General features: G+C 38.2%; 2 protein-coding genes across 19 annotated transcripts in view; one reads left to right on the top strand and one right to left on the bottom strand.

The window, feature by feature from the left end:
• GLMN (glomulin, FKBP associated protein) overlaps positions 1 to 8,524 on the bottom strand; it is a 44,499-nt gene extending 35,975 nt beyond the window's left edge. Inside the window, exons 1-4 of one of the 4 annotated variants that reach the window (XM_061411216.1) lie at positions 8,437 to 8,524; positions 7,543 to 7,605; positions 7,001 to 7,126; positions 2,730 to 2,849 (exon numbers count right to left, since the gene is read on the bottom strand). In XM_061411216.1, coding sequence (XP_061267200.1) covers positions 2,730 to 2,849; positions 7,001 to 7,126; positions 7,543 to 7,581 — 285 coding nt within the window. In that variant the 5' untranslated portion in view covers positions 7,582 to 7,605; positions 8,437 to 8,524. Of the gene's footprint in view, positions 1 to 2,729; positions 2,850 to 7,000; positions 7,127 to 7,542; positions 7,606 to 8,089; positions 8,188 to 8,387; positions 8,411 to 8,436 lie in introns of those variants that run through there. The other 3 variants (XM_061411220.1, XM_061411219.1, XM_061411217.1) reach the window with 3 other exon arrangements.
• A 71-nt stretch (positions 8,525 to 8,595) lies between these two features.
• RPAP2 (RNA polymerase II associated protein 2) overlaps positions 8,596 to 26,846 on the top strand; it is a 127,468-nt gene continuing 109,217 nt past the window's right edge. For 14 of the 15 annotated variants that reach the window (XR_009735355.1, XR_009735356.1, XM_061411212.1 and 11 more), the window contains exons 1-6: positions 8,596 to 8,676; positions 9,412 to 9,457; positions 14,556 to 14,670; positions 19,836 to 19,934; positions 20,142 to 20,207; positions 22,182 to 22,270. Coding sequence is in view for 13 of the 15 variants with exons in the window: in XM_061411212.1 (XP_061267196.1) it covers positions 8,604 to 8,676; positions 9,412 to 9,457; positions 14,556 to 14,670; positions 19,836 to 19,934; positions 20,142 to 20,207; positions 22,182 to 22,270 (488 nt within the window). In the remaining 2 variants the exon portion in view is untranslated. Of the gene's footprint in view, positions 8,677 to 9,411; positions 9,458 to 14,555; positions 14,671 to 15,623; positions 15,704 to 19,835; positions 19,935 to 20,141; positions 20,208 to 22,181; positions 22,271 to 26,846 lie in introns of those variants that run through there. The other variant, XM_061411214.1, reaches the window with a different exon arrangement.

Below are 26,846 nucleotides of genomic sequence, written 5' to 3'. Positions count from 1 at the left end.
CAAGTCTATGCCCTGACCAGTAACGCTGAAGAAGCTGAAGTTGAAAGGTTCTATGAAAACCTACAAGACCTTCTAGAACTAACACCCAAAAAAGATGTTCTTTTCATCACAGGGGACTGGAATGCAAAAGTAGGAAGTCAAGAGATAGCTGGAAAGAGAGGCAAATTTGGCCTTGGAGTACAAAATGAAACAGGGCAAAGGCTAACAGAGTTTTGCCAAGAAAATGCACTGGTCACAGCAAACACCCTCTTCAAACAACACAAGAGAAGACTCTATACATGGACATCACCAGATGGTCGACACCAAAATCAGATTGATTATATTCTTTGCAGCCAAAAATGGAGAAGCTCTATACAGTCAGCAAAAACAGACTGGGACCTGACTGTGACTCAGATCATGAACTCCTTATTGCCAAATTCAGACTTAAATGGAAGAAAGTAGGGAAAACCACTAGACCATTCAGGTATGACCTAAATCAAATCCCTTATGATTATACAGTGGAAGTGAGAAATGGATTTAAGGGACTAGATCTGATAGACACAGTGCCTGATGAACTAGGGACAGAGGTTTGTGACATTGTACAGAAGACAGGGATCAAGACCATCCCCATGGAAAAGAAATGCAAAAAAGCAAAATGGCTGTCTGAAGAGGCCTTACAAATAGCTGTGGAAAGGAGAGAAGTGAAAAGCAAAGGAGAAAAGGAAAGATATACCCATTTGAACGCAGAGTTCCAAAGAATATCAAGGAGAGATAAGAAAGCCTTCCTCAGCGATCAATGCAAAGAAATAGAGGAAATCAATAGAATAGGAAAGACTAGAGATCTCTTCAAAAAAATGAGAGACGCCGAGGGAACATTTCATGCAAAGATGGGCTCAAGAAAGGACAGAAATGGGATGGACCTAACAGAAGCAGAAGATATTAAGAAGAGGTAGCAAGAATACACAGAAGAACTGTACAAAAAAGATCTTCATGACCCAGATAATCATGATGGTGTGATCACTCACCTAGAGCTAGACATTCTAGAATGGGAAGTCAAGCGGGCTTTAGGAAGCATCACTACGAACAAAGCTAGTGGAGATGAAGGAATTCCAGATGAGCTATTTCAAATCCTAAAAGATGATGTTGTGAAAATGCTGCACTCAATATGCCAGCAAATTTGGTAAACTCAGCAGTGGCCACAGGACTGGAAAAGGTCAGTTTTTATTCCAATCCCAAAAAAAGGCAATGCCAAAGAATACTCAGACTACCACACAATTGCACTCATCTCACATGCTAGTAAAGTAATGCTCAAAATTCTCCAAGCCAGGCTTCAGCAATACATGAACCGCGAGCTTCCAGACGTTTAAGCTGGTTTTAGAAAAGGCAGAGGAACCAGAGATCAAATTGCCAACATCCGCTGGATCATCAAAAAAGCAAGAGAGTTCCAGAAAAACATCTATTTCTGCTTTATTGACTATGCCAAAGCCTTTGACTGTATGGATCACAATAAACTGGAAAATTCTGAAAAAGATAGGAATATCAGACCACCTGACCTGCCTCTTGAGAAATCTGTATGCAGGTCAGGAAGCAACAGTTAGATTTGGACATGGAACAACAGGCTGGTTCCAAATAGGAAAAGGAGTACATCAAGGTTGTATATTGTCACCCTGCTTATTTAACTTATATGCAGAGTACCTCATGCGAAATGCTGGGCTGGATGAAGCACAAGCTGGGATCAAGATTGCCAGGAGAAATAGCAATAACCTCAGATATGCTGATGACACTACCCTTATGGCAGAAAGCGAAGAAGAACTAAACAGCCTCTTGATGAAAGTGAAGAGGAGAGTGAAAAAGTTGGCTTAAAGCTCAACATTCAGAAAAGTAAGATCATGGCATCCAGTCCCATCACTTCATGGCAAATAGATGGGAAAACAGTGGAAACAGTGGCTGACTATTTTTTTGGGCTCCAAAATCACTGCAGATGATGATTGCAGCCATGAAATTAAAAGATGCTTACTCCTTGGAAGGAAAGTTATGACCAACCTAGACAGCATATTAAAAAGCAGAGATATTACTTCGTCAACAAAGGTCTGTCTAGTCAAGACTATGGTTTTCCCAGTGGTCATGTATGGATGTGAGAGTTGGACTATAAAGAGGGCTGAGCACAGAAGAATTGATGCTTTTGAACTGTGGTGTTGGAGAAGACTCTTGAGAGTCCCTTGGACTGCAAGGAGATCCAACCAGTCCATCCAAGGGAAACTGGTCCTGGGTGTTCATTGGAAGGACTGATGTTAAAGCTGAAACTCCAGTATTTTGGCCACCTGATGCAAAGAGCTGACTCATTTGAAAAGACCTTGATGTTGGGAAAGATTGAAGGCAGGAGGAGAAGGGGACGACAGAGGATGAGATGGTTAGGTGGCATCACTGACTCAATGGACGTGAGTTTGGGTAAACTCCGGGAGCTGGTGATGGACAGGGAGGCCTGGCGTGCTGCAGTTCATGGGCTCGCAGAGTCAGACACAACTGAGCGACTGAACTGAAATGAAGATAAGGTTGGATAATTCTTACATCCACAAAACTTGGGAAAAATGAAATGGAATTGCCCATCTGATAAATAAGGATGGGCCTCTTCTCCAAAGAGTTCCCTCCTATATATTCATGTACTAAAGCTTTCTCACCAAAAACATTAAAGGAAATTATAAAATACTGCTGCATATTGCAACAAAGTGAATCTAGTTTTGTTAACTTACCTTTACCAATAAATCAAGCAGCAGGAAATGACACTTTCTTTTATCATCTTCCTTCTCATTCCTTAAAAGTGATCGAACAACAGGACCAACAAGATTCCAGCCCATATTCTTAACAATGACCTGTAAAAACGTTTTCAGAGTAAAGCAAATACTGCCATCTACAGGACTCTCACAGTGAGCTTTCTTAACCTGGTGAAGCTTACAATTTCCTCAAAAACAGAAAAGATGAGGCAAGTGTGTCCATGAACATCTCCCCCTTGACTTCCTAGGACTGGCAGCTAAGAGATAACAAATTCTAAACTGGTTTTTAATACTTACACTGAGGAAAGGCAAATGAGTCTCTACTTTTAATCAGGTAAGTTAGTCTTTCCCAGGATTTAAATAGTTCCTCTATTTCCAACAAGAGAGATAATTTGCTTTATATGAGCAGTACTTAAAATTTTCACGGAGAATTTTGCTCCCAATTCATAAAGCAATCCAGCCAACACTCATGAACCTTTTAAAGTTCACTGGAGAATCTCTAAGTATATTATAATCACGTAACTTCTGTAAACATAAAGGGGATACCACTTCATCAACTTTCTCATCTACAAACAGCTTCTATTTTCAAAGATATTTCAGAATGCTTATACAACTAAAAGTTTAACTTGTAATTAGTGATTCACATTCATTATCAAAACCACTGATTCCCTTTTTTTTCTAAAGCAATTATTTAATTAAGATGTATTATAGGCTGCCAACTGTTTGGAGCAAAGGGAAAGGATTCACCCCAGTTTCTCAACATCTGGCCTCTGGATGACATAAAAAATAAAAGGAGATACAAGAAGGTTTTATGACTGAGGAACAATTTCTAGAAATTTTCCATTAAGTACAAAAACTTTTTCAGTCATTTGCTTCTCATCATTAGAACTTGGTGACATGTTTTACTGTAACTCTTCAGCTTATTGAAATCCAAAGCAAAATTGAAACTGTTGCAATGTAAAATAAAATGTTCGTGTTGTTTTCTTTTTTAAGGCAGTAAAGTCAGTTTTCTAGCCAATTTCTAGTTTGCCTTCAAGTGTATTAGTTTTCCACTTTCTCCTGGCCTATTTTTTAAAGTTTTCTTTCTTAATTTGGCTTTTTCAGAATCAACTTTAATAAACAGAAATTTCCTGCTACCCATTCTAAACTTAGAAATCTAAAAGAACTTTTCAAAGAAAAACACACAAGCCACCCTAGAGCAAAACCACTGATTTTTAAAACTACTGGCAATATACTCCACTTCTCTGACCTGCATTCTACTTCAACTCACTAGTATTTATCAAACGTATTTGATAGGACCCTAGAATACTCTAGGTGCAGGAAGTAAAGCAAAAAACACATCAGATAAGCAATCTATCCTCAAAGGATTCATATTCTAGGTTCATTCAAAAGAAAATACATCTAAGAAGAATACAGATCAGTACAAAACTCCCTGAATGAACTCAGTCTTATAAAATAATAAAGACAGAGTATAAAGTATAGCAGAATAGTCACTTCTAACCAGGGAAAGCGAGAGGCTTCCCAGAACAGGGGATGGTTATGCTAAGGCTTGTTAAAGAAACAGAAGTTTATTAGGCATGGAAGTGAATGTGTTAGTTGCTCAGTCATGTCCAACTCTTTCTGACCCTGTGGACTGTAGCTAGCCAGGCTCCTCTGTCCATGGGATTCTCTAAGCAAGAATACTGGAGTGGGGTAGCATTTCTTCTCCAGGGGATCTTCCCAACCCAGGGATTGAATCTGGGTCTCCTGCAAGGCAGGCAGATTCTTTTACCATCTGAGCCACCAGGGAAGCCCATCTCTGAGTATAATTAAGAGAAATTCCAGATTTGAATAAAATTTTACATATCTGAGTTGAAAAAAGGATTGTGACAACATATCACAATCATAATCTCAGCTGCAAGTTCCCCAGTAATTATGTAAATAATGAATCGTTATGAGGAAGGAGAATACTAACTATCCAGAAGCTACATCTTGTTCAGTTTAATACAAACAATTAAACTTGTACAGTTTAATATTACCAGGTAATAATAATTATTCCCAGTTGACAGATGAGAATGTCAAAGTTTAGAGATTACTGAGATGCCTCATGTCTGCTATAATGTGGCAGAGTCAGGATTTGCACATAAGGCTGTCCCACTCCAAAGCCCACAGTTTTCCCACTGTATTAGTGGTTTCAATGGGGGTGCTTTTGTTCCCAATCAGGGGATATTTGGTAATGCCTGGAGACATTTTAGTTGTCATTACTGGGGTGACAACTGCTACAAAATATCAATAGTACTAATATTGAAAATCCCTGCACTATAGCATCTTAGGACAAACTACCATTCCTTTGACTTTAAAAAACACTTTTTTTTTTTTTTTACACAAAGTGGATTAACAGTAAGTCTTGATCAATCTTGACTGTCACCTTTCTTAGAAAAGAAATCTAAGGTGTACTTTTAAACTCTGTCTTATCAATATCTGAACCTCTGAATTGAGAAACCACACATGGGACTTCCCCGTGGTCCAGTGGCTAAGGCTCTGCACTCCCATGCAGGCTGGAGGAAGCCCAGGTTTGATCTCCGGTCAGGGAGCTAGATCCCACATGCCACACTAAAAAAAAAAAAAAATTCTACATGTTGCAACCAAAACCTGGCTCAGCCAAAAAATAAACCACCACACTTTACCAAGGTGATTCTCAAGCTATTAAGGTTAAGCCTCACTATTCTCAAGTCTGTAACAATCACCTAATCTCTAACAGTCAGACACAAATCTACATCTTAATCTCCTATTTCTCTACTCTCTAAACATTACTTTTCAATTACCTGTTGCAACTTAAACTCAACATTGCCAAACAATGCCAACTTCCTTGTCCTCCATCAAAGGAACTTTCTCCCCTTCTTAAATTGCCTTTTTCTGTTCAGTATATATTATCTCCTCAGAGGCTAGAAACCCCATCATCTTTGTCACCTGTCTCAATCTCACAATCAGTCCTCTCTATTCTACTCTAAAACTTCCTGCAAGTGCTACACAGTGCTATGGAGGTTGACGAAAATTAGTTAAGAGCTCTGAAACCAGGCTGTACAGATCTAAATGTCAGATGTCACATAAAAGCTAAGTAACTTGGGGCAAGTCACTAATTTTTCAGTGACACTTTCCTTATCTAGAAAATCCTATCAGGGGATTCAGGAGAGACTAGGCGAGTTAAAAGATGTAAAGCACCTAAGAGCATCTGGCATATAGTAGATACACAATAAATAGTTAACTTTTATTAATTTTATTATGATTAGCTAAAAGTAAGGTACTCTCAAAGGTTCTCCTCTGAGAATGCAATTGGAAAAAACCAAGGAGTTAAAGAAAGCATTATTTTATTTGGGGCTACAGTGGTATTACAAATACATATCAAAAACAAATGTACTAAATAAAACATCCTAATATTTACTAAAAAAAATTATAAATAAAAAGAGATAAGACCTTTGAACTAGTAAGAGATTCTGTAACAATGTATGATTAAAAGGTTTTAGTAATCTAAATACAATCAAGGTGCCCTGTATGTAATCCTAGGCCAGAATGACTAGAATGTTATAACAAAGAAAAAAAATTTTTTTTGGTGGAGTCACATGGCATGCCAGATTTTTGTTCCCTGACCAGGGATGGAACCTGTGTCCCCTGCAAAGGAAGAACCCAGTCTTAACCACTGGACTGCCAGGAAGTCCCTACAAAAACTGTATAAATAAATAGGACTATAAAGTATGTTCCTTGAAACAAGATGATCTCTCATATAGGAAGTGTGGGGCTGGGATGAGTCCGAAGACAAAATTAGGTGGTGTTATAAACACTGTGTCCCACCTGTTCCTGATCCCAAGAAGATCCTTTCCCATTGTGCAGAATGATTTCTGAGACAATTATAGCCGGATGATATTGGCCAATAAGGTCATCCAGCTCTCCCAAAATATTATTTGCATTTTACTTACATTTCAACTGTAACACTTATTCTGGAGAAGCTAAATGACTTAACAGATATAAACCATCTGTTTATTCTGCCTCTTTATTGCTAGTTCTTTACATGTTTATATCTTCCACTAGACTGTAAGCACCTTAAAGTATATAATTGATCTTATTTCCTTTTTATTTTCCACAGTTTTCTACAGTGGATCTTTAAGTTGATTCTTAAATGTTTGCTGAAAAAAATGAATGGATGAATGATAGTATCATGTGCCTATTCTCTTACTAGTAAAGACTAAAAAAGTACACAGAAAGATTGTACTTACCTTATTCTTTTCATTCTGAATAATTTCTAATAGCTGATCTATGTGCCCTTCATCTATACATCTTTGGCCTGCTAACTGAAACAGGCCAAAATCTTCCTCTTTAAAGTCTTGCTCTTCTAGGATTTGCTGGCAAAAACAAACAAAAAAACAAGTATGTTTAGGCAAATGGAAATTCAATAACTATTTGATTTTTCTCTAAAAAAAGAAATCTGTTTAAATTCTAGATAAGCTGCACATAAGCATATGTATGAAAATTAGGATTAGGCTAAAAAATACTTCAATAAATCACCTTGAAATCCACTGTGCCAAAGAAATCTATGATAAGGATCCGCATTAAAAGTGTAAAGATTATTTCCTCAAGTGACATATCCAATCTGTCTTCCTGCCTTCATGCTATTTATTCATAGGTCAAAAAAAGCAAGGATTAAATTAGATTAACAATTTGAGTGACTGCAGATGTAATTAAAAATAATCTGTGCTCTTCCCATATTCTGAAAGGTCATTAAATGTCATTAAAAACAAAAACAGAAAAAATTACTTACACATCTCTTTATGATGGACTGTAGTTCCTCCACAGCCATTCCTTATTTTTCCCAGTTTTGATGCTGAAATTGATAATATAAATACACTGTTAACTATCAGTAATACTATACTGAATTATAAGTTACTTCATTCTGATGAATTATTAATAAATACAATAAAGAAAATGGAAGGTTTTTAAAGCTGAAAATTTTTTACTGAAACGTTAGCCTAAGAAATTAAAACAAAAACCAAAACAACAAAAACCTCTTGTTTCATCCTTTACGGTTTTTTGGAGCAAAATTTTGAAAGATAAACTGAAGGGGAAAGAAATTCTTTAGTTCATTCCCAAGAGGTAGCACAAATTTACACTAAGATCTTTTAAAAGACAGTCTCCCCCGCCCCCCCCCCCCTCCCGCCCAAAGGTGGGCCTGCAATCAATTCTATCAGGGAGCCTTTTTCTTTTCTTATTTTTTTTTTAAGTCGCACTTAATAGAAATTGGAGTGTAACACCTGGAGGGGATGAAAGTTGGGATGCCTTCCACCCCAAAAGTAACAAGCATTACAGACCCGGGCATCTGTCTGTAACAGATGTACTGCGCCCCGCCCCATATAGTGAAATCACTGTATCGCGCGAAAACAGGCAACAGGCCGCCCTCAGGGCTATACCGCCCGGTTCCCAGCCCAGTAGTAGAGGCGAGGTTCCGCCGGATCCTCACAGCAGCCGGCTGCAGGGCGAATAAAACCCCAGCGCGCATGCAGGCGGCATCCAAGGGAAGCCATTTCTCCCGGTTCCTGCCTGCGTCGGCCATTGGGCCCCAGACCTCAAGGAGGCCTCGGCCCCGACGCCGGGTCCTCCGCGGCTCACCTCCCACCGCGAGCCCCGGCTGCCAGGGACCCCGCGTGTATCCACCTACCGCCAGGCCTCTCGCCCCGCTCGCGGCTCTCCTCCGCAGCCGCCGCCGCCGCGCTGCTTTCCGGGTCCCTCCCCTCCTGGCCGGCCCCGCCCCGCGCTGCGCGACGGGAGGCGGAGTCTTGGGGGGGAAAGACGCCAAGGTCGGTTCCGACACTGACGACGCACCCCATGGCCGACTGGGTCGGACCGTGCTCTGCGGGTCGCAAAGCCCGGCGTTCCCGCGCCTCCCGAGATGTCGCAGGTAGGAGGAAGGGTCTGTTCCCAAGTTTGGAACTGAGGATTCGGCCCCGACAGAATTCCAGATGGAGGCATGTGGGCGCTCCCGAAAGGCTGCCCCAGAGAAGGAGATCCTCGGGGGCAAGAAGGCCAAGAGCTTTCTACCGCGGAACTCTCGCCTTCTGGAAAAGACCTTCGTCCGAATCCCCATCTCTTGACGCTAGTCTTCCAAGATTTCCCCCAAAATGGGCTGGCTGTGCTCCAGGCTCTAAGGGAAAGGGCAGGAGAGGTCCTGAGAGCCTACAATCGGGGTCGTCTGAGTGGGCAGGTGACCAGGAGGGCGTTGGAAGGCCGAGTGCAGCCGGCCTTCACCCTAGCACTGGTCCTCCTTGCAGGTGGGCTGCCCCTATGGTGCCCTGGATCTCTTGAGGGGGGTCACACCCCTCTTTACCAGAGAACGAACATTGAGGGGGACAGAGAGAGGTTGCCCCTAGATCTCAGGCTTTCAGGAGTGCTTAATTATGCAACTAGGATAATGAGAAAATGCAGTCCTGAAAGAGGTACATTTTAAACAAAAATAATTAGCTTGCAAAACCAAATTGGATTCCCTTCTCATTTCATTTGATTTTCACACAGAGTTGGAAGTGAAATGTGTGGAGAAGAAGAAAGGATAGTCTACAGTTTATTTGGGCAAGAATCTGTCCTGTAACGTGGTGTTCGTGTACACTTGACCTACTGTTTTTTGTTTCTTTAATGGTAGGTACTAAGCAGACAAGTGCCTTGAACCAAGAAGATGCTTCTCAAAGGTATGAGAACTACAGACAGCTGCTTTCACTTATCTGTTAATCACATACTAATTGAACCATTTGTAAAAAGTGTAATAGGTACTACCTCAGAGAAGATTACTTAGAGAGAAGGGGAAGATCTGAAAAGTACTGTAAACTCTCACATAGACTGTTATTTCCCCTACTCTTCCATGCCTTAAGAAAACCAAGTTGACACTTTCAGACTGCTGGTGAATGTATGACTGTCTGTAGAAAAATGTCAGTGGTAATAAACATTCCTGAATTAACTAGGAACCTTTTTTTCATCTCTTCAGATACTTTCCTTTTTGTTTTATATGCCAGACTCCAAGAAACTTTTTGTTGTTTTTCTTTGTTTACATCATGTCCATATTTTCAGCAGAAAGTTGTTCTATACTATTCAATGAGCATCTCCTAAAAAGGCAACCTTTATCTCCTGGGACAAAATTCTTAGAATAGATGTCATCTTTGAGGATGATGTAACTATATATAAGTTATGATTTTATGAAGTATTGGCTTTAGTTCATTCATTCCAGAATTATTTACTGAATGTAAGATATGCTATATCTGTGTTAGTCTCTGTGGATAAGACTTTTTTAAATTTTAATTGAACTCTAGTTGATTTATATTAGTTTCAGATGTACAATATAGAGATTAAATATTTTTATAGATTATATTCTAAGTTATTACAAAATAATAACTAAATTTCCCTGCTATACAATACTTCCTTGTTGCTCATTTATTGTATACATAGTTTGTATCTCTTAATCCCCACTCTTGCCCTTCCCCCTGCTGTTTCCCCACTGGTAACCACTGATTTGTCCTCTATATAAGTGATCTCAGAATATTTGTCTTTCTCTGAGTTACATCACTAAGCATAATATCCTCTAGGTACATCCATGTTGTCGCAAATTGCAGAATTCCATTCTTTTTTATGGCTGAATAGTATTACATGGCATGTGTAAACCACATCATCTTTATCCATTCGTCTGTTGATGGACACTTATATTGCTTCTGTATCTTGGCAATTATAAATTATGCTCCTGTGAACACTGAGGTGCATGTGTCTTTTCAAACTAGTGTTGTAATTTTCTTCACATGTATACCCAGGAGTGAAGTTGCTGGATCATATGGTAGTTCTGGTTTTTTAGGGAACCTCTATACTGTTTTCTGAAGTGGCTGCACCAATTTACATTCCCACCAACAGGAGGATTCCCTTTTCTCCACATCCTCCTCAACATTTGTTATTTGTAGACTTAAATGAGCCTTTTTGACAGATGTGAGGTGGTATGTCATTTTGTGGTTTTGATTTGCATTTCTCTGATGATTAGCGATGTTGAGCATTTTTTGATGTGCCTGTTGGCCATCTATACATCCTTGGGAAAGTGTCCTGTTTCTTCTACCCAGGTTTTAATTGGATTTTTTTTTATATTGAGTTGTGTGAACTGTTTATATATTTTGGATATTAACCTCTAATTGGTCATATCATTTGCAAATATTTTCTCCCCATCAGTAGATTGTCTTCATTTTGTTGATGGTTTCCTTTTGTTTGCAAAAGTTTTTAAGTATAATTAGGTCCTTCCTGTTTGTTTATATTTGCTCATTCCCTTCACCTTCGAAGACAGATTTTAAAAAATTGCTAAGATTTATGTCAAAGGCTGTTCTGCCTGTGTTCTCTTTGGGGAGTTTTTCAGTTTCAGAGACCCTGAGGATATGATTTTGAACAGTACAGACACAGTTCCTATCTAGTAGAACAGAGAAATACCAATTAAATTATCACAAATAAATACATAATTGCAAATGAAAAGACTGTGATGGAACTAAAAACAGAAGAGGTTGGCAGGAAGGGTGGTATGTGTTCAGAGAAAAACTTCTCTGAAAAAGTAATAATTAAACTGACTGGAAATATTGTAAAGTAATTAGCCGCTAATTAAAATATGTAAATTTAAATTAAAAAAAAACAAACTGATTGGAAGGCTAGGTAGGCATTTACCAGACAGAGTAGTGAGGAGAGACCTCCAGCTAGAAGCACCAATATATGTGACAAGAAAAAGCTTGATCATTTAAAGAAAGGAGAGATACCCAAGGTCGTGTGAAGCATTCTGAGCAAAGGAAGAAAGGAGTGTAGGAATAAGTTAGAGGCAGGGTTGCATTCAAACAGTACCAGTAGGCTAAGGTGAGAAATTCAGATTTTCTAAGTGCAAACAAAACTTCAAGTGATAAAGTAATAGAATTTAAGTTTCAAAAGTGTTAAGGTGTTAGGGATAATGATCATTTGGGAGTAGAGAAATCAGATGAATTTGAGATCTATTTTCCTATGGAGCAGAATGACTATACTTGGCTTTAGAAAATAATACAACAGTAAAGTTTAGTTAATAATGATAATATGCAGGTCTCTTCAGTGTGGATCTGACTACATGCCTAAGGAGATTATCTTTTATTCTAAGTACTACGTGAAGAATATAGATAAGCTGAAATGTATTTCAAGCATCACCTAGGATGATTTGCTTGAAATTTGCTTGCAGGTGATGATCATCACCCAGGATGATCCTTGAAGGTAACCGCCTAGGTGTTGAGAGAAGTGATCCTTCATTCATTATTCCTACTGAAAAATACTTCTACGTTCAATCCAGCTGAATAGTATTAAGCCAGAAATTATACAGAGCTTTGTGAAAATATAAAACAATTCTGTAACTCACATTGAAGTTTTCATTTAAAAATATGTTAATGTATAATGGATATATTACTATTAAATGAGTTCATGAGTGCTTGAAATTTTTCTCACCTTTAATCCCAGTATGGTAACTATCAACAAATACAATCTGCATAAGCAAAAACTAAGATTATAAAGGACCACTGATGCCCAGAAGTTTGAGAACCACTGCTGTAGACCACACCATGTGTCGTCATGAGGGATAGAAGGGAGCTCTGAGACAGGGCTGTCCATGGGAAACAGCTGTAGATATTCATCAGTTCAGGGGAGTCTGCTGTTCCTGCAGGTTGAGGTAATTAACTCCTTAAGTCAGCAACTCCTAATGCACATTCTAGTCTGATCTTAGTAAATGACATAGCTTTTATTGGTAAGCAGCAAAATGAGGAAAATAATGTTTTTCATAAAGCTAAGTATATTCAGTACAAAGAACTTTGGCACTACACAGAAAACTTTTTTCAGTACAAAGAATATTTAATCTGTGTCCATGTCGTTTTTACATTTTTGATGTAAGATTGGTCTTTATGAGATGGTGGGAGAACAGGTGTTAATTACAAGTTTCTTCTTTGTAGGGAAAGAGCAGTTTAACCAAAGTGGTGGTGGTCAGGCTCTCTTGCCCCAGGGCATCTCGCTCTGACCCCCAGGTTTTGTAAATACATGGTCGTGTAACAGCTGAGATAACTTAGAGCTCCGCGCATGCGTGTCATGATGTACCCACTTGGCCACAGGCCACTTTTGTTCTGTAAACATATGAGCTCCACCTAAAGAGCTTTTTGGCTGCGTTAGGGCTGTGTCCACTGGGTTAGTCATGAGAGGAGAGAATACAGTGTATGTGCTGCTACAGCTGTTGTTGCAGTCAGGAGAGAATAAATGTGTCTTCACATACTATGACTCCTTGAGTTTTCTTCCAGGTTCCCTGCTAGCGCCTTGCCTACCCTGGGTTTAGTGAACAGTGTGAACAGTGGGACATTCTTGTTTTAATGTCCTTATTTGCCCCTAGCTGGCAGTCTTGTGTCAATTCTCCAAATTGTTTTTGTAAAACATATTGCTCCAGGCAAGAAATTAGATGCTAAAGTCTTGGCAGTCAATAAAGGTAGGGAGAAAAGGTGAATATATTCTCAGTTCAGTTCAGTCACTGAATCACGTCTGACTCTTTGAAACCCCATGGACTGCAGCATGCTAGGCTTCCCTGTCCATCACCAACTCCCAGAGCTTGCTCAAACTCATGTCCATTGAGTCGATGATGCCATCCAACCATCTCATCCTCTGATGTCCCCTTCTCCTCCTGCCTTCAATCTTTCCCAGCATCAGGGTCTTTTCCAATGAGTCCATTCTTCACATCCTGTGGCCAAAGTATTGGAGCTTCAGCATCAGTCCTTGCAATGAATATTCAGGACTGAGTACATTCTAGGTCCAGATATGAGAGCAGTCAAGGTCCAGGATGGCAGCAGAGTTGTTCTGGTGGGCCAGTAGAAACTAGTGTAGCAAACAAGTCACCAAGATAGTTGGTATCTTTGTTCCCATGGTACTGGTTCTCAACCCTGTTATACACTAGGTTTATCTGGAGCACTTTTAAGAAAACACCATTAATTAGAGCCCATCCTCAAAGATTCTTATTTAGTTAGCCTGCAATGGGACCTGAGCATGGTATCTTTTTTAAAAAAGGTCTCATCAGATGATCCCTAAACTGCAGCTGGAATTGAGGACACTGTGTTAGGACCATTTTTTGATCAGATAGCCTCTGCTTTTATATGTGTGGGGCCCACAGAGGCTGACAGATCTTCACTGGTGCCTCCTAGATTGTTGTTTTCCTGAACCGTATAGTCATACCAGTATAGTTATTTAGTAAGACTTTACAACAAAATTAAGTAAATACTTCTTTGTGAATATGACTGTCCTGTTAAACCAGGCTGGCCATTTAGTTAACATTTGAGAATTAGCACAAAGAATTTGTATTTAGAGAACAACCAAAATCATATTTTTCTTCTCCATTCCCTTCTGATTTCTAATGATTTCAAGGGAAAAGCCTCCATTTTTAGGTAAAAGCTCAGAGAAATGATAGAGAATGATAAATTATCATTTCAATAATGATAGAGACTTAACTGGCAAAAAAAGATTTCCTCCCATTTTCTTTTCTGTAGGATACTCTAAATTCTTCCTTGTTCTCTGAGCCCTAGAAGTCAAATAATCCTGTTATGACAGACGTCAATAACAAGTACCTTGTTTCCCTTTTGAAAAATACTGGATCAAAAGGAACAGCATTTAAAAATATACATTTAACCTAAATAGCAAAATAGTACATTGTTAGTGTTTAATTTTAAAATGTAGAAAATTGGCTATGTTAAAACTTAAGTAGAATAACTTAAATACCATTTTTTTTTTTAATTTTAGGAAAGCAGAACTAGAAGCAGCTGTGAGAAAGAAGATTGAGTTTGAGAGAAAAGCTTTACATATTGTGGAACAGCTTTTAGAAGAGAATATTTCAGAAGAATTCCTAAGGGAGTGTGTATGTATTGATAAATTATTACTTCTATATTATGTTGTTGTTTTGTTCAGTGGCTAAGTCAGTCATGTTGGAGTCTTTGCGACCCCATGTTCTACAGCACTCCAGGCTCCCCTATCCTTCACTATCTCCTGGAGTTTGCTCAAACTCATGTCCATTCAGTCGATGATACTGTCTAACCAACTCATCCTCTGCCCTCCTCTTTTTGTTTTGCCTTCCATCTTTCATAGTGTCAGGGTCTCTTATAATGAATCGGCCCTTCACTTCAGGTGGACAAAGTATTAGAGCTTTAGCATCAGTCCTTCCAGTGAGTACTCAGGGTTGATTTCCTTTAGGATTGACTGGTTCATCTCCTTGCAGTCCAAGGGACCCTCGGAGTCTTCTCCAGCACCAGAATTCGGAAGCATCAGTTATATGGCACTCAACTTTCTTCATGGTCCAACTCTCACATCCATACATGACTACTGGAAAAACCATAGCTTTGACTATATATGGACCTTTGTTGGCATTGTGGTGTCTCTGCTTTTTAATAATGCTGTCTAGGTTTGTCATAGCTTTTCTTCCAGGGAGCAAGCATCTGAATTTCATGGCTGCAGTCACCATCTTCAGTGATTTTAGAACCCAAGAAGATAAAATCTGCCACTGTTGCCATGTTTTCCCTATCTGTTTGCCATGAAGTGATGGGACCAGATGCCATTATCTTAGTTTTTTGAATGTTGAGTTTTAAACCAGCTTTTTCACTCTCCTCCCTCACCCTCATCAAGTGGTTCTTTAGTTCCTCTTTGCTTTCTGGCATTAGGGTGGTATCATCTGCATATCTGAGATTATTGACATTTCTCCCAGCAGTGTTGCTTCCAACTTGTGATTCGTCCAGCCCGGCATTTTGCATGATGTGTTCTGCATATGTTAATTAAGCAGAGTGACAATATACTGCCTGAACATAACTCCCTTCCCAGGTTTGAGCCAGTCCATTGGTTCCGTGTTTGGTTCCAACTACTGCTTCTTGACCTGCATACACATGTTTCTCAGGAGGCAGGTAAGGTGGTCTGGTATTCCCATCTCTTGGGAGAATCTCTTGAAGAATTTTCCACAGTTTGTTGTGATCCACACAGTCAAAAGCTTTATTGTAGTCAATGCAGCAGAAGTAGATGTTTTTCTGGAATTCTCTTGCCTTTTCTGTGATCCAGTGTATGTTGGCAATTTGATCTTTGTTCCTCTGCCTTTTCTAAACCCAGCTTTTACATCTGGAAATTATCATTTCATGTACTGTTGAAGCCTGGTTTGAAGGATTTTGAGTATTACCATGCAAGGATGTGAAATAAGCACAATTGTATGTTAGTTTGAATATTCTTTGGCATTGCCCTTCTATGGGATTAGAATGAAAATTGACTTTTTCCAGTCCTGTGGCCACTGCTGAATTTTCCAAATTTGCTGACATATTGAGTGCAGCACTTTAACAGCATCATCTTTTAGGATTTGAAATAGCTGGAATTCCATCACTTCCACTTGCTTTGTTTGTAGTAATGCTTCCTAAGGCCCACTTCACTTCACACTCTAGGATGTCAGGCTCTAGGTGAGTGACCACACCATCGTGATTATCTGGATCATTAAGACCTTTTTTTATACAGTTCTGTGTATTCTTGCCACCTCTTTTTAACCTTTTCCATTTCTGTTAGGTCTTTGCTGTGTCTCTCCTTTATTGTGCTCATCTTTGCATGAAGTGTTCCCTTGGTATCTCCAGTTTTCCTGAAGAGATCTCTAATCTTTCCCATTCCCATTTTCCTCTAATTCTTTGCATTGTTCATTTAAGAAAGCTTTCTTATTTGCTGTTCTCTGGAACTCTGCCTTCAGTTGGGTGTGTCTTTCCCTTTCTCCTTTGCCTTTTGCTTCACTTCTTTTCTCAGCTGTTTGTAAGGCCTCCTAAGACAACTGCTTTGCCTTCTTGGCATTTCTTTTTCTTTAGGAGGGTTTTGGTCACTGTCTTCTGTACAGTGTTACAAACCTCTGTCCATAGTTCTTCAGATACCCTTATCAGATCTAATCCATTGAATCTATTTGTCACTTCCACTGTATAATCATAAGGGATTTGATTTAGGTCATACCTGAATGGCCAAGTGGTTTTCCTTGCTTTCTTCAGTTTAAGTCTGAATTTTGTAATAAGGAGTTCATGATCTGAGCCACAGTCAGCTCCCGGTCTTGTTTTTGCTGACTGTATAGAGCTTCTCCATCTTTGGCAGCAAAGAATATCATCATTCTGATTTCAGTATTGAGTATCTGGTGATGTCCACATGTAGAGCCATCTCTTGTGTTTTAGAAGAGGATATTTGCTATGACCAGTGTGTTCTCTGGACAAAACTCTGTGAGCTTTTGCCCTGCTTCAGTTTGTACTGCAGGGCCAAATTTGCTAGATATTTCAGGTATCTCTTGACTTCCTGCTTTTGCATTCCAATCCCCTATGATGAAAAGGACATAGTTTTTTGGTGTTAGTTTTAGAATGTCTTGTAGGTCTTTATAGAACATTCAACTTCAGTGTCAGTGGTTGGGGCATAGACTTGGATTACTGTGTTGTTGAATGATTTGTCTTGGAAACAAACTGAGATCATTCTCTCATTTTTGAGATTGCACCCAAGTACTACATTTCAGACTCTCTTGTTGACTGTGAGGGCTACTCCATTTCTTCTAAGGGATTCTTGCCCACCATAGTAGACATAATGGTCATCTTAATTAAATTCACCCATTCCTGTCCATCATCACCTGTCCATGATTCCTAAGATGTCAGTGTTCACTTTTGCCATCTCCTGGTTGACCACATCTAATTTGCCTTGATTCATGGACCTAACATTCCAGGTTCCTATGCATTATTGTTCTGTACAGCATCAGACTATAGACCACCAGACACATCCACAACTAGGAGACATTTCCACCTCAGTCCACTCTCTTCATTCTTTCTGGAAGTGTTTCTCCAGTAATATATTGGACACCTACTGACCTTAGGGGCTCATCTTTCAGTGTCATACCTTTTTGCCTTTTCATACTGTTCATGGGGTTCTCAAGGCAAGAACGCTGAAGTGGTTTGCCACCAGCTTCCCTGGTGGCTCAGATGGTGAAGAAACTGTCGACAATGCAGAAGACCTCAGTTTGATCCCTGGGTAGGGAAGATCCCCTGAAGAAGGAAATGACTACCCACTCCAGTATATTTTCCTGGATAATCCCATGGACAGAAGAGCCTATTGGGCTGTAGTTCATGGGGTTGCAAAGAATCAGACATGACTGAGAGACTAACACTTCTATAGTATAAAGTCTTTAAATCGGTATAACATGAAACTTCCTTGCATTATTAAAATCTTTGAATTTGTTGTCAGTCACACGCTATATAATTTGTGCATTTAAAGATAACCAACTATTACTATTATGCATTCTTTGTTTTATAATGACTTTAAAATGTACTTGAGAGAGGTAACATGCACGTTTTATCCCTTAATAGTAGTTCTTTTAACCAGTCTGCTAATCTCACTTGATTTTCATTGCTTTGCACTGCTGATTGCCATGTCCTTTTTTCATAGGCTGTATGTTGTCCTGTTTTAGTAATAGAAAATCATTATTTCTGTTAATGTAACTTCATTCATTTTGGTATTTTAAAAACATGAGATATAGACCCCCTAGGGTTTAATCAACACATAATGAGAATTATCATTTGCATTAAAAATTTTTTTGTTCTCATTAATGGCTTTATTGCATTAAAAACTTGAAATGTGTGTTATATCCTCATAATCCTTATGAGAAAAAAGAAATGGAAAATTAAAGCTAGAGTTTTTATTGTAGAAATAATTCTTGGTGTGGCTCAGAGATTTTCCTAAACAAGAGAAATATAAATATGACAATATTTAAATTGATGCAGGTAACTGCATCAGAATCTCCATACTCAATGACTCTAAAGACAAACCAGAAATGCTGCTTTGTCTCAAGAACTGAGGTTTGTTTGTTTGTTGTGTTTTTATTGAAGTTTCGTTAGTATACAATGTAATGTTAGTTTCTGGTATACAGCCAAGTGTTCCGTTATACTTGTGTGTGTGTGCACATGCATGCTTAGTCACTCAATCATCTCTGACTCTGCTGTGGTTCTCTGTGCTATACAGCAGGGCCTTGTTTATTTTTTATATAATATATATATATATTTCATTTATATCTGTAATTAGCACCCTTTCTAACCACCCACTGCCACTCTTCCCATCATTACTGCTTTCCCCAATTCCATACTCCATTCTGCTAAGCTGTTGCCTAACTCATGGAGAACACAGCAGACACCTGGATTTTTTTCTCTACTGCACTCCCTTGCTCACCCTGTCACTTAGCTTACTTAGCCTCGCCTTTACTCCTCCTCATCAGAAGAGGGGACATTCTTCTTTGCCTTGACCCATCCTTCCACCTATTTGCTCAACTTCATCTTCTTCCTCCTCTTCTGAGACTTTCTTCATCACTCTATCTCTTGCCTTTAAACATTCCCCTCTAGCCTACTGACATAGCCAACCCATCATTCTGGGTGGTAGATCTGAGATTATTTGAACAAGAAGATGTCAAAGAAAAATATTTGGTGTTAGCTTATAACTGTCACCTCACTGTTGTGTTTTTTCAGAAGATGGAAGATTTTGCACAAAAATTTGTTCAGGAGTCACAATGACACCTTTAATATACTTTGTTTATAAGACTGTGCTTTCAGAAATAGGTAAAATTGTATATAATTTTATTTTTATTTTTGAGTAACACTTTTAAAAATAAAAAATATACTAATAATATTTTCCTTTGATATAGTAATCAGAATAGCATCACCTCTTCCTCTTGCCTCAGAATTATTTCATGAATTGTATAATCTACAAAGATGTATAGTTTACTATGGCAGAAATTTTGGGGGTTTTATGGGTTTGTGTTTTTTAAATAATAACTTACATTTCCTAAGTACTTAGAATGTGTCTAGAAGCACTTTTCTAAGTGCTTTTCCTTTATTTTCTCCTCTGATTCTATCAAATCTATGAGATCGGTACATCAAACCTATAAGATTGGTACTTTTACGATCCCTGTGTTTTCATATAAGATCAATGAGGCCTAAAGAGCTGATAAATAAACTTTTTGAATAATCTGGTCAAGTAAGTGCCCCTCTCATTTCGTTGCAGGGGAAGTTCATCACACCTGCTCACTATAGTGATGTTGTGGATGAGCGTTCTATTATCAAACTCTGTGGCTATCCTTTATGTCAGAACAAGCTAGGAATTGTAAGTAACTTTTTTTTCTTGAACATGTAGACTTTTAACTTTCGTATTTACCAAAATACCATGTAAAAAGAACAATAAATAAAACCGAGGTCATGAACTAATGATGTGGGTTAGCCAAAGATACAATATGTAGATGACTTAATGTTAACCATAAAGTTCATGTTTATTACTTGAATTCTATCATACACTATACTTTCTTTTCTTTAGGTACCAAAACAGAAATACAAAATTTCTACCAAAACTAATAAAGTCTATGATATTACTGAAAGAAAGGTAAGTTTAAAGATTATCATCACTGTGGGAGTTAATATTTAATATTATATTAAATGGAATTCTAAAAATATCTGTTTAAAATCTTGCCTTTTAGAAAATGACTATGTTAAAAGTTTTTCGTTTATAAATATTTATAGCATTCAAAAATTTCTTTGCTTACACTTTAGTTAGTATGTGAACATTTAAAAATTGCATATTGGCATGAATTCAGGTGAGTGAATCATAGAACAGAACAGAGAGCCAGAAACAGACTTCTACTACTTATGTGAACACTGAACATAAGACATCAGGAGTATTTTAGATCAGTGGAGAAAGGATGGGTTTTTTAATAAATTATATAAGCCCAATTATCCATACAGAAAAAATGATAGCTATTAGAGTGTGTATACTAAGATCAATTTTAGGTAGATTAAGGACCTAAATGTAAAAAAATATTTTTTTGGAACTTGGAGAGAATTCATTAAATAAGATAGAAAATTATAGACCATAGAGGAAAAACTGATAAATTTTTCTACATTAAAATAGACAACATTGCTCATTAGAAGTTCTAAAACAAGAGTGAAAAGATAAGCTACAAATCAGGAGTTACATTTCTCACACATAACTGACCACAGATTCATACTTCTGGTCAAATAAATATTGATACAACCTTTCTCAGAAACTGTTTGGCAAAATCAAATTTGTTAAAGTCAAATTTACACATTCTTTGAGACCATTCTGTTCTTTGGTATAAACTCTTTCTTATTTAACCTGTGTACACAAGTACATATGTGTATCAATGTTCCTTGTGCTTAGTTGCTCAGACGTGTCTGACTCTTTTGCGACCTCACGGACTGTAGCCTGCTGCTTGGTTGCTCAGATGTGTATGACTCTTTTGTGTCCCCGTGGACTGTAACCTGCCAGGCTCCTCTGTCCATGGGGTTTTCCAGGCAAGAATATGGGGGAAGGTTGCCATTCATCCTCCAGGGGATCTTCCTGACCCAGGGATGGAACCTGGGTCTCCTGTATTGCAAGCAGATTCTTTACCATCAGAACTACCAGGGAAGCCCATGAATGTTCCTAGTAGGATAAACAAAATATGGTGCATATTCAGTACATAAAATAGAATGTTATTTAGCCTTCAGAAGGAAAGAAATTCTGACACAGCTACAACTGAATGAAGACATTGTTCTAAGTGAGATAAGCCAGTACAAAAGGAAAAATAGTCTATGATTCTACTTATGTAACATAATTGAGAGTAGTCAAATTTATGGAGACAGAAAGTAGAATGGTTTTGTCACAGGAGGTGGAAATGGGGAGTTACAGTTTAATCGGTGTGAAGTCTCAGTTTTGTAAGATGAAAAGATTTCTGGAGATGGATGATGGTGATAGTTGCAAAATAGTAAGAGGTACTTAAAGCCACTGACCTGAACACTTAAAAATGTGTAAGATGATGAATTTTGTGTATCATCCCACAATTTTTTTAATGTAAAAATTGTAATTAAAAAAGGTTCATGTAACATGGTAATGATAACAAAAAATAGCAACTCACTGTTCTTAAACGGTAACTAAAAGGTAGTAATACTTAGGCAATGGAATGTAATACACAGTGTAAATGCATACTCTATGGCTACATAAATGACTCTGGAAAACATGATGTGGAACAGAATACAAGAATACATAATATTATTCCATTTAGACAAAGTTTAAAAATAGGCAAAACCAAATGTCAGTAGCAAGACTGAAAGAAAGCAAAGGAATGAGTAATAGAATTTATGATAGTGGTTATCTCTGGGGAATGTGGAAAGCGATGCGATTGGGGAGGAACACAGAAAAGCCTTCAAAGGTACTAAATCTTATTTCTTAACTTGAGTGGTCAATTCTTGGATTTTTTTTTTCTGTGAACTACATATTTATGTTTTATATTCTCTTCTGTACATAAATTGTATTTCAAATAAGAACAATAAGTTGCTGGTTTTAAAATGTTCTTTTCAGTGTTTTTGCAGCAATTTTTGTTATAAAGCATCTAAGTTTTTTGAAGCACAAATTCCTAAAAGTCCAGTGTGGATTCGCGAGGAAGAAAGGTAATTTAAATCATTATGTATATATTTGTTCATATATTTCTTTATAGTTTTTGAGATATGTAAAGAGTAGGTTAGTTTTCTTTGGAATGCATTTATTATATACATTTTCATTGTGGGGAAATGGTTATATTTCAAGCAGAACTTTTAAGGATTTTACACTTAAAATCAGAAAGTACATACAGATGTTACTTGTTTTCTGTTTTAGCTTTAAGAACAAAATGAACTTTGCTTCCTGCTCTGATGGTTATTTCTATTAATCCTAATAATATAATAATCCTGGGATGAGAATTTTAAATTTTTCCAGAAGGTACAGGATCTTAGATCCAACTGAACTTACTTTGTTAGGAAGCTGTATGTGCATGCCATGTGCTAAGTCGCTTCAGTTGTGTCTAACTCATTGTAACCCCATGATTGTAGCCTAACAGGCTCCTCCATCCATGGGATTTTCCAGGCAAGAATTTTAGAGTGGGTTGCCATGCCCTCCTCCAGGGGATCTCCCCAACCCAGGGATCAAACCCATGTCTCTGTCTGCTGCATTGGTAGAAGTGTTCTTTACCACTCGTGCCACCTAGAGAACTGTATCTTGCTGTTCTGTTACTAAGTCATGTCCGACTCTCTGCAGTGCCATGGACTGCTTCCCTGTCCTTCACTCTTTTCCAGAGTTTGCTCAATGCCCATTGAGTGGGTGATGCTCTCCAACCATCTCGTCTTCTGCCACTCTCTTCTCCTTTCGCCTTCAGTCTTTCCCAGCATCAGGGTCTTTTACAACAAGCTGGCTCTTCAAATCAGGTGGCCAAAGTATTGAAGCTTCAGCATCAGTCTTTCCAATGAATTTTCAGGGTTGATTTCCTTTAGGATTGACCGGTTTAATCTCCTTTGCACTCCAAGGGACTCTTGAGTCTTCTTCAGCACCACAGTTCGAAAGTCCAGTTCTTTGGTACTCAGCCTTCTTTATGGTCCAGCTCTCACATCTGTACATGACTACGGGAAAAACAATAGCTTTGACTAGACAGACCTTTGTTGGCAAAGTGGTGTCTCTGCTCTTTAATATGCTGTCTAGGTTGGTCATAGCTTTTCTTCCAAGGAGCGAGCGTCTTTTAATTTCACGGCTGCAGTCACCATCTGCAGTGATTTTGGAGCTCAAGAAAATAAAATCGGCCAGTGCTTCCACTTTTTTCCCATCTATTTGCCTTGAAGTGATGGGACTGGATGCCATGATCTTTGTTTTTTGAACGCTGAGTTTTCAGCCAGCTTTTTCACTCTCCACTTTCATCCCCATCAAGAGGCTTTTTAGTTCCTCTACACTTTTTACCATTAGAGTCGTGTCATCTCTATATCTGAGGTTGTTGATATATCTCCTGTCAGTCTTGATTCCAGCTTGTGATTCATCCATCCTGGCATTTTGCATGATGTACTCTGCATATAAACTAAATTAAGCAGAGTGAGAATATACAGACTAGTCATACCTCTTTCCCAGTTTGAAACCAGTCAGTTGTTCCATGTAAGGTTCTAACCATTGCTTCTTGACCCACATACAGGTTTCTAAAGTAAGGTGGTTTGGTATTTCCATCTCTGAAAGAATTTTCCAATTTGTTGTGATCCATACAGTCAAAGGCTTTAGCATAGTCAGTGAATCAGATGTTTTTCTGGAATTGCCTTGCTTTCTCTGTCGTCCAAAGGATCTTGGTAATTTGATTTCTGGTTCCTCTGCCTTTTTTAAACACAGCATGTACATCTGAAAGTTCTCAGTTCACCACTGCTGAAGCCTAGCTTGAAGGATTTTGAGCATAACTGTTAGCATGCAAAATGAGCAAAATTGTGTGGTATTTTGAACATTCTTTGGCATTACCCTTTTTTGGGATTGGAGTGAAAACTGACCTTTTCCAGTAGTGTGCCCATTGCTGAGTTTTCCAAATTTGCTGACATACTGAGTGTAGCACTTTGACAGCATCATCTTTTAGGATATAAAATAGCTCAGCTGGAATTCCATCACCTCCACTAGCCTTGTTTGTAGTAATGGTTTCTAAGACCCACTTGACTTCAGACTCTAGGTGAGTGACCTCTTCATTGTGGTTTTTGGGTCGTTAAGATCTTTTTTGTGTAGTCATTCTGTACATTCTTGCCACCTCTTCTTAATCTCTTCTGCTTCTGTTAGGTCCTTACCATTTCTGTCCTTTACATGCCCATCCTTAGGTGAAATGTTCCCTTAGTATCTCTAATTTTCTTGAAGAGATCTCTAGTCTTTCCCATTCTATTTTTTTTTCCCTCTACTTCTTTGCACTGTTCATTTAAGAAGGCTTTCTTATCTCTAGAATTCTGCATTCAGTTGGTTCTTTCTTTCCCTTTCTCCTTTGCTTTTTGCTTCTCTTCTTTCCTCAGCTATGTGTAATGCCATTCAGACAGCCACTTTGCCTTCTTGTATTTCTTTTTCTTTGGGATGGTTTTGGTCACTGCCTCCTGTACAGTGTTATGAACCTCTGTACATAGTTCTTAACTATGTACTAAGGTTAAAAAGTTCTAATTTAATTAATTAGAACTAATTTATTTAGTTTAATAATTTACTTATTTCTAATTTTGTTTTCTAATTCATTAAATAATTTATTATTTAATTTATTTAATCTTTATTAAAAGTCAGTACAATATTTTATAAATTTAAAAAAGCCAATTTAAAGAGTCATTTTTAGCAAAAAAGTTTATAGACACTCATGGGTTGTTGCCTTTTGAGAAATGTTTCAACATTTATAACATTTTAGTAGTTGCTGAATTTGAAAGAGAATTCATTACTGAAGGAAAGTTGCCATAATGTTAAAGAGGAAACAAAAATTATTGTTATATATCTATACAAAGGCTTAAATTAATGAGATAATGTCTCAAGTAATTCATGTTTGATAGAGAATATTATAACACAAAGCAGTGTTATTTGAGGTAAAATAAGATACATGCTAAATAATCTTACTGGATACTCAAGTAACAGCACTGCTGTGTGTTCACCTGGCATCAGTTGTACTGGTGACAGTAGCTTTGTTTGCAGACGCCTTTGCCTGCTGAGCCAGTTCTGTGTGGTTTAGAATATGTTGAATATACTATAGTGTGGCCTTTGTTAATTGAATTAAACATTATAGAGACTAAATTGCTCATCATTTCTCTACCAGCCTGACTTTCTTATTTGGAGATAAAAGATTGTAGCATTGTCCAAAGTTTCTGGAAAGTTATAAGCACCTTTTTAACTATCATTTTTTCTCTTAATAATTCTTTCTAAATTTTTTTTAATTTTACTTTATTTTTAAACTTTACAAATCGTATTAGTTTTGCCAAATATCAAAATGAATCTGCCACAGGTATACATGTGTTCCCCATCCTGAACCCTCCTCCCTCCTCCCTCCCCATCCCATCCCTCTGGGTCGTCACAGTGCACCAGCCCCAAGCATCCAGTATCATGCATCGAACCTGGACTCGCAACTCGTTTCATACATGATATTATACATGTTTCAATGCCATTCTCCCAAATCTTCCCACCCTCTCCCTCTGCAACAGAGTCCATAAGACTGTTCTATACATCAGTGTCTCTTTTGCTGTCTCGTACACAGGGTTATTGTTAGCATCTTTCTAAATTCCATATATATGCCTTAGTATACTGTATTGGTGTTTTTCTTTTTGGCTTACTTCACTCTGTATAATAGGCTGCAGTTTCATCCACCTCATTAGAACTGATTCAAATGTATTCTTTTTAATGGCTGAGTAATACTCCACTGTGTATATGTACCACAGTTTTCTTATCCATTCATCTGTTGATGGACATCCAGGTTGCTTCCATGTCCTGGCTATTATAAACAGTGCTGCGATGAACATTGGGGTACACGTGTCTCTTTCCCTTCTGGTTTCCTCAGTGTGTATGCCCAGCAGTGGGATTGCTGGGTCATAAGGCAGTTCTATTTCCAGTTTTTTAAGGAATCTCCACACTGTTCTCCATAGTGGCTATACTAGTTTGCATTCCCACCAACAGTGTAAGAGGGTTCCCTTTTCTCCACACCCTCTCCAGCATTTATTGCTTGTAGACTTTTGGATCGCAGCCATTCTGACTGGAGTGAAATGGTACCTCATAGTGGTTTTGATTTGCATTTCTCTGATAAGGAGTGATGTTGAGCATCTTTTCATGTGTTTGTTAGCCATCTGTATGTCTTTGGAGAATAGCAAGTGAAGCAACTGACAAACAACTAGTCTCAAAAATATACAAGCAACTCCTACAGCTCAACTCCAGAAAAATAAATGACCCAATCTAAATTTCTGTGACGAGAGCTGCTATTGCCTCCTCAGTTCTAATGACAGCAACATATTACATTTCTCAGTGTTCAAACTGATGTTTGCTTGAGTTCTTAGCTTTGCTTCCAGAGATCTTTTTTCTACTTCTTGAACTTAGCGCTCTCCTTTAGTCCATCCACATATCTGCTTCAAACCGTTTATCAAAGTAGCTTTCCTGTCATCTGTTTTCTTCAAATATAGTTGTTGGTACTTCCTTTAACTAATTTAAAAACATTCCTTCCTCTAACCTTTTCCCAAAATCTTACCATCCTATCTT

Source organism: Bos javanicus, chromosome 3 (genome assembly GCF_032452875.1).
Source record: "Bos javanicus breed banteng chromosome 3, ARS-OSU_banteng_1.0, whole genome shotgun sequence".
Taxonomy (NCBI): Eukaryota; Metazoa; Chordata; class Mammalia; order Artiodactyla; family Bovidae; genus Bos; species Bos javanicus.
This window is presented reverse-complemented; position numbering and strand designations above follow the sequence as displayed.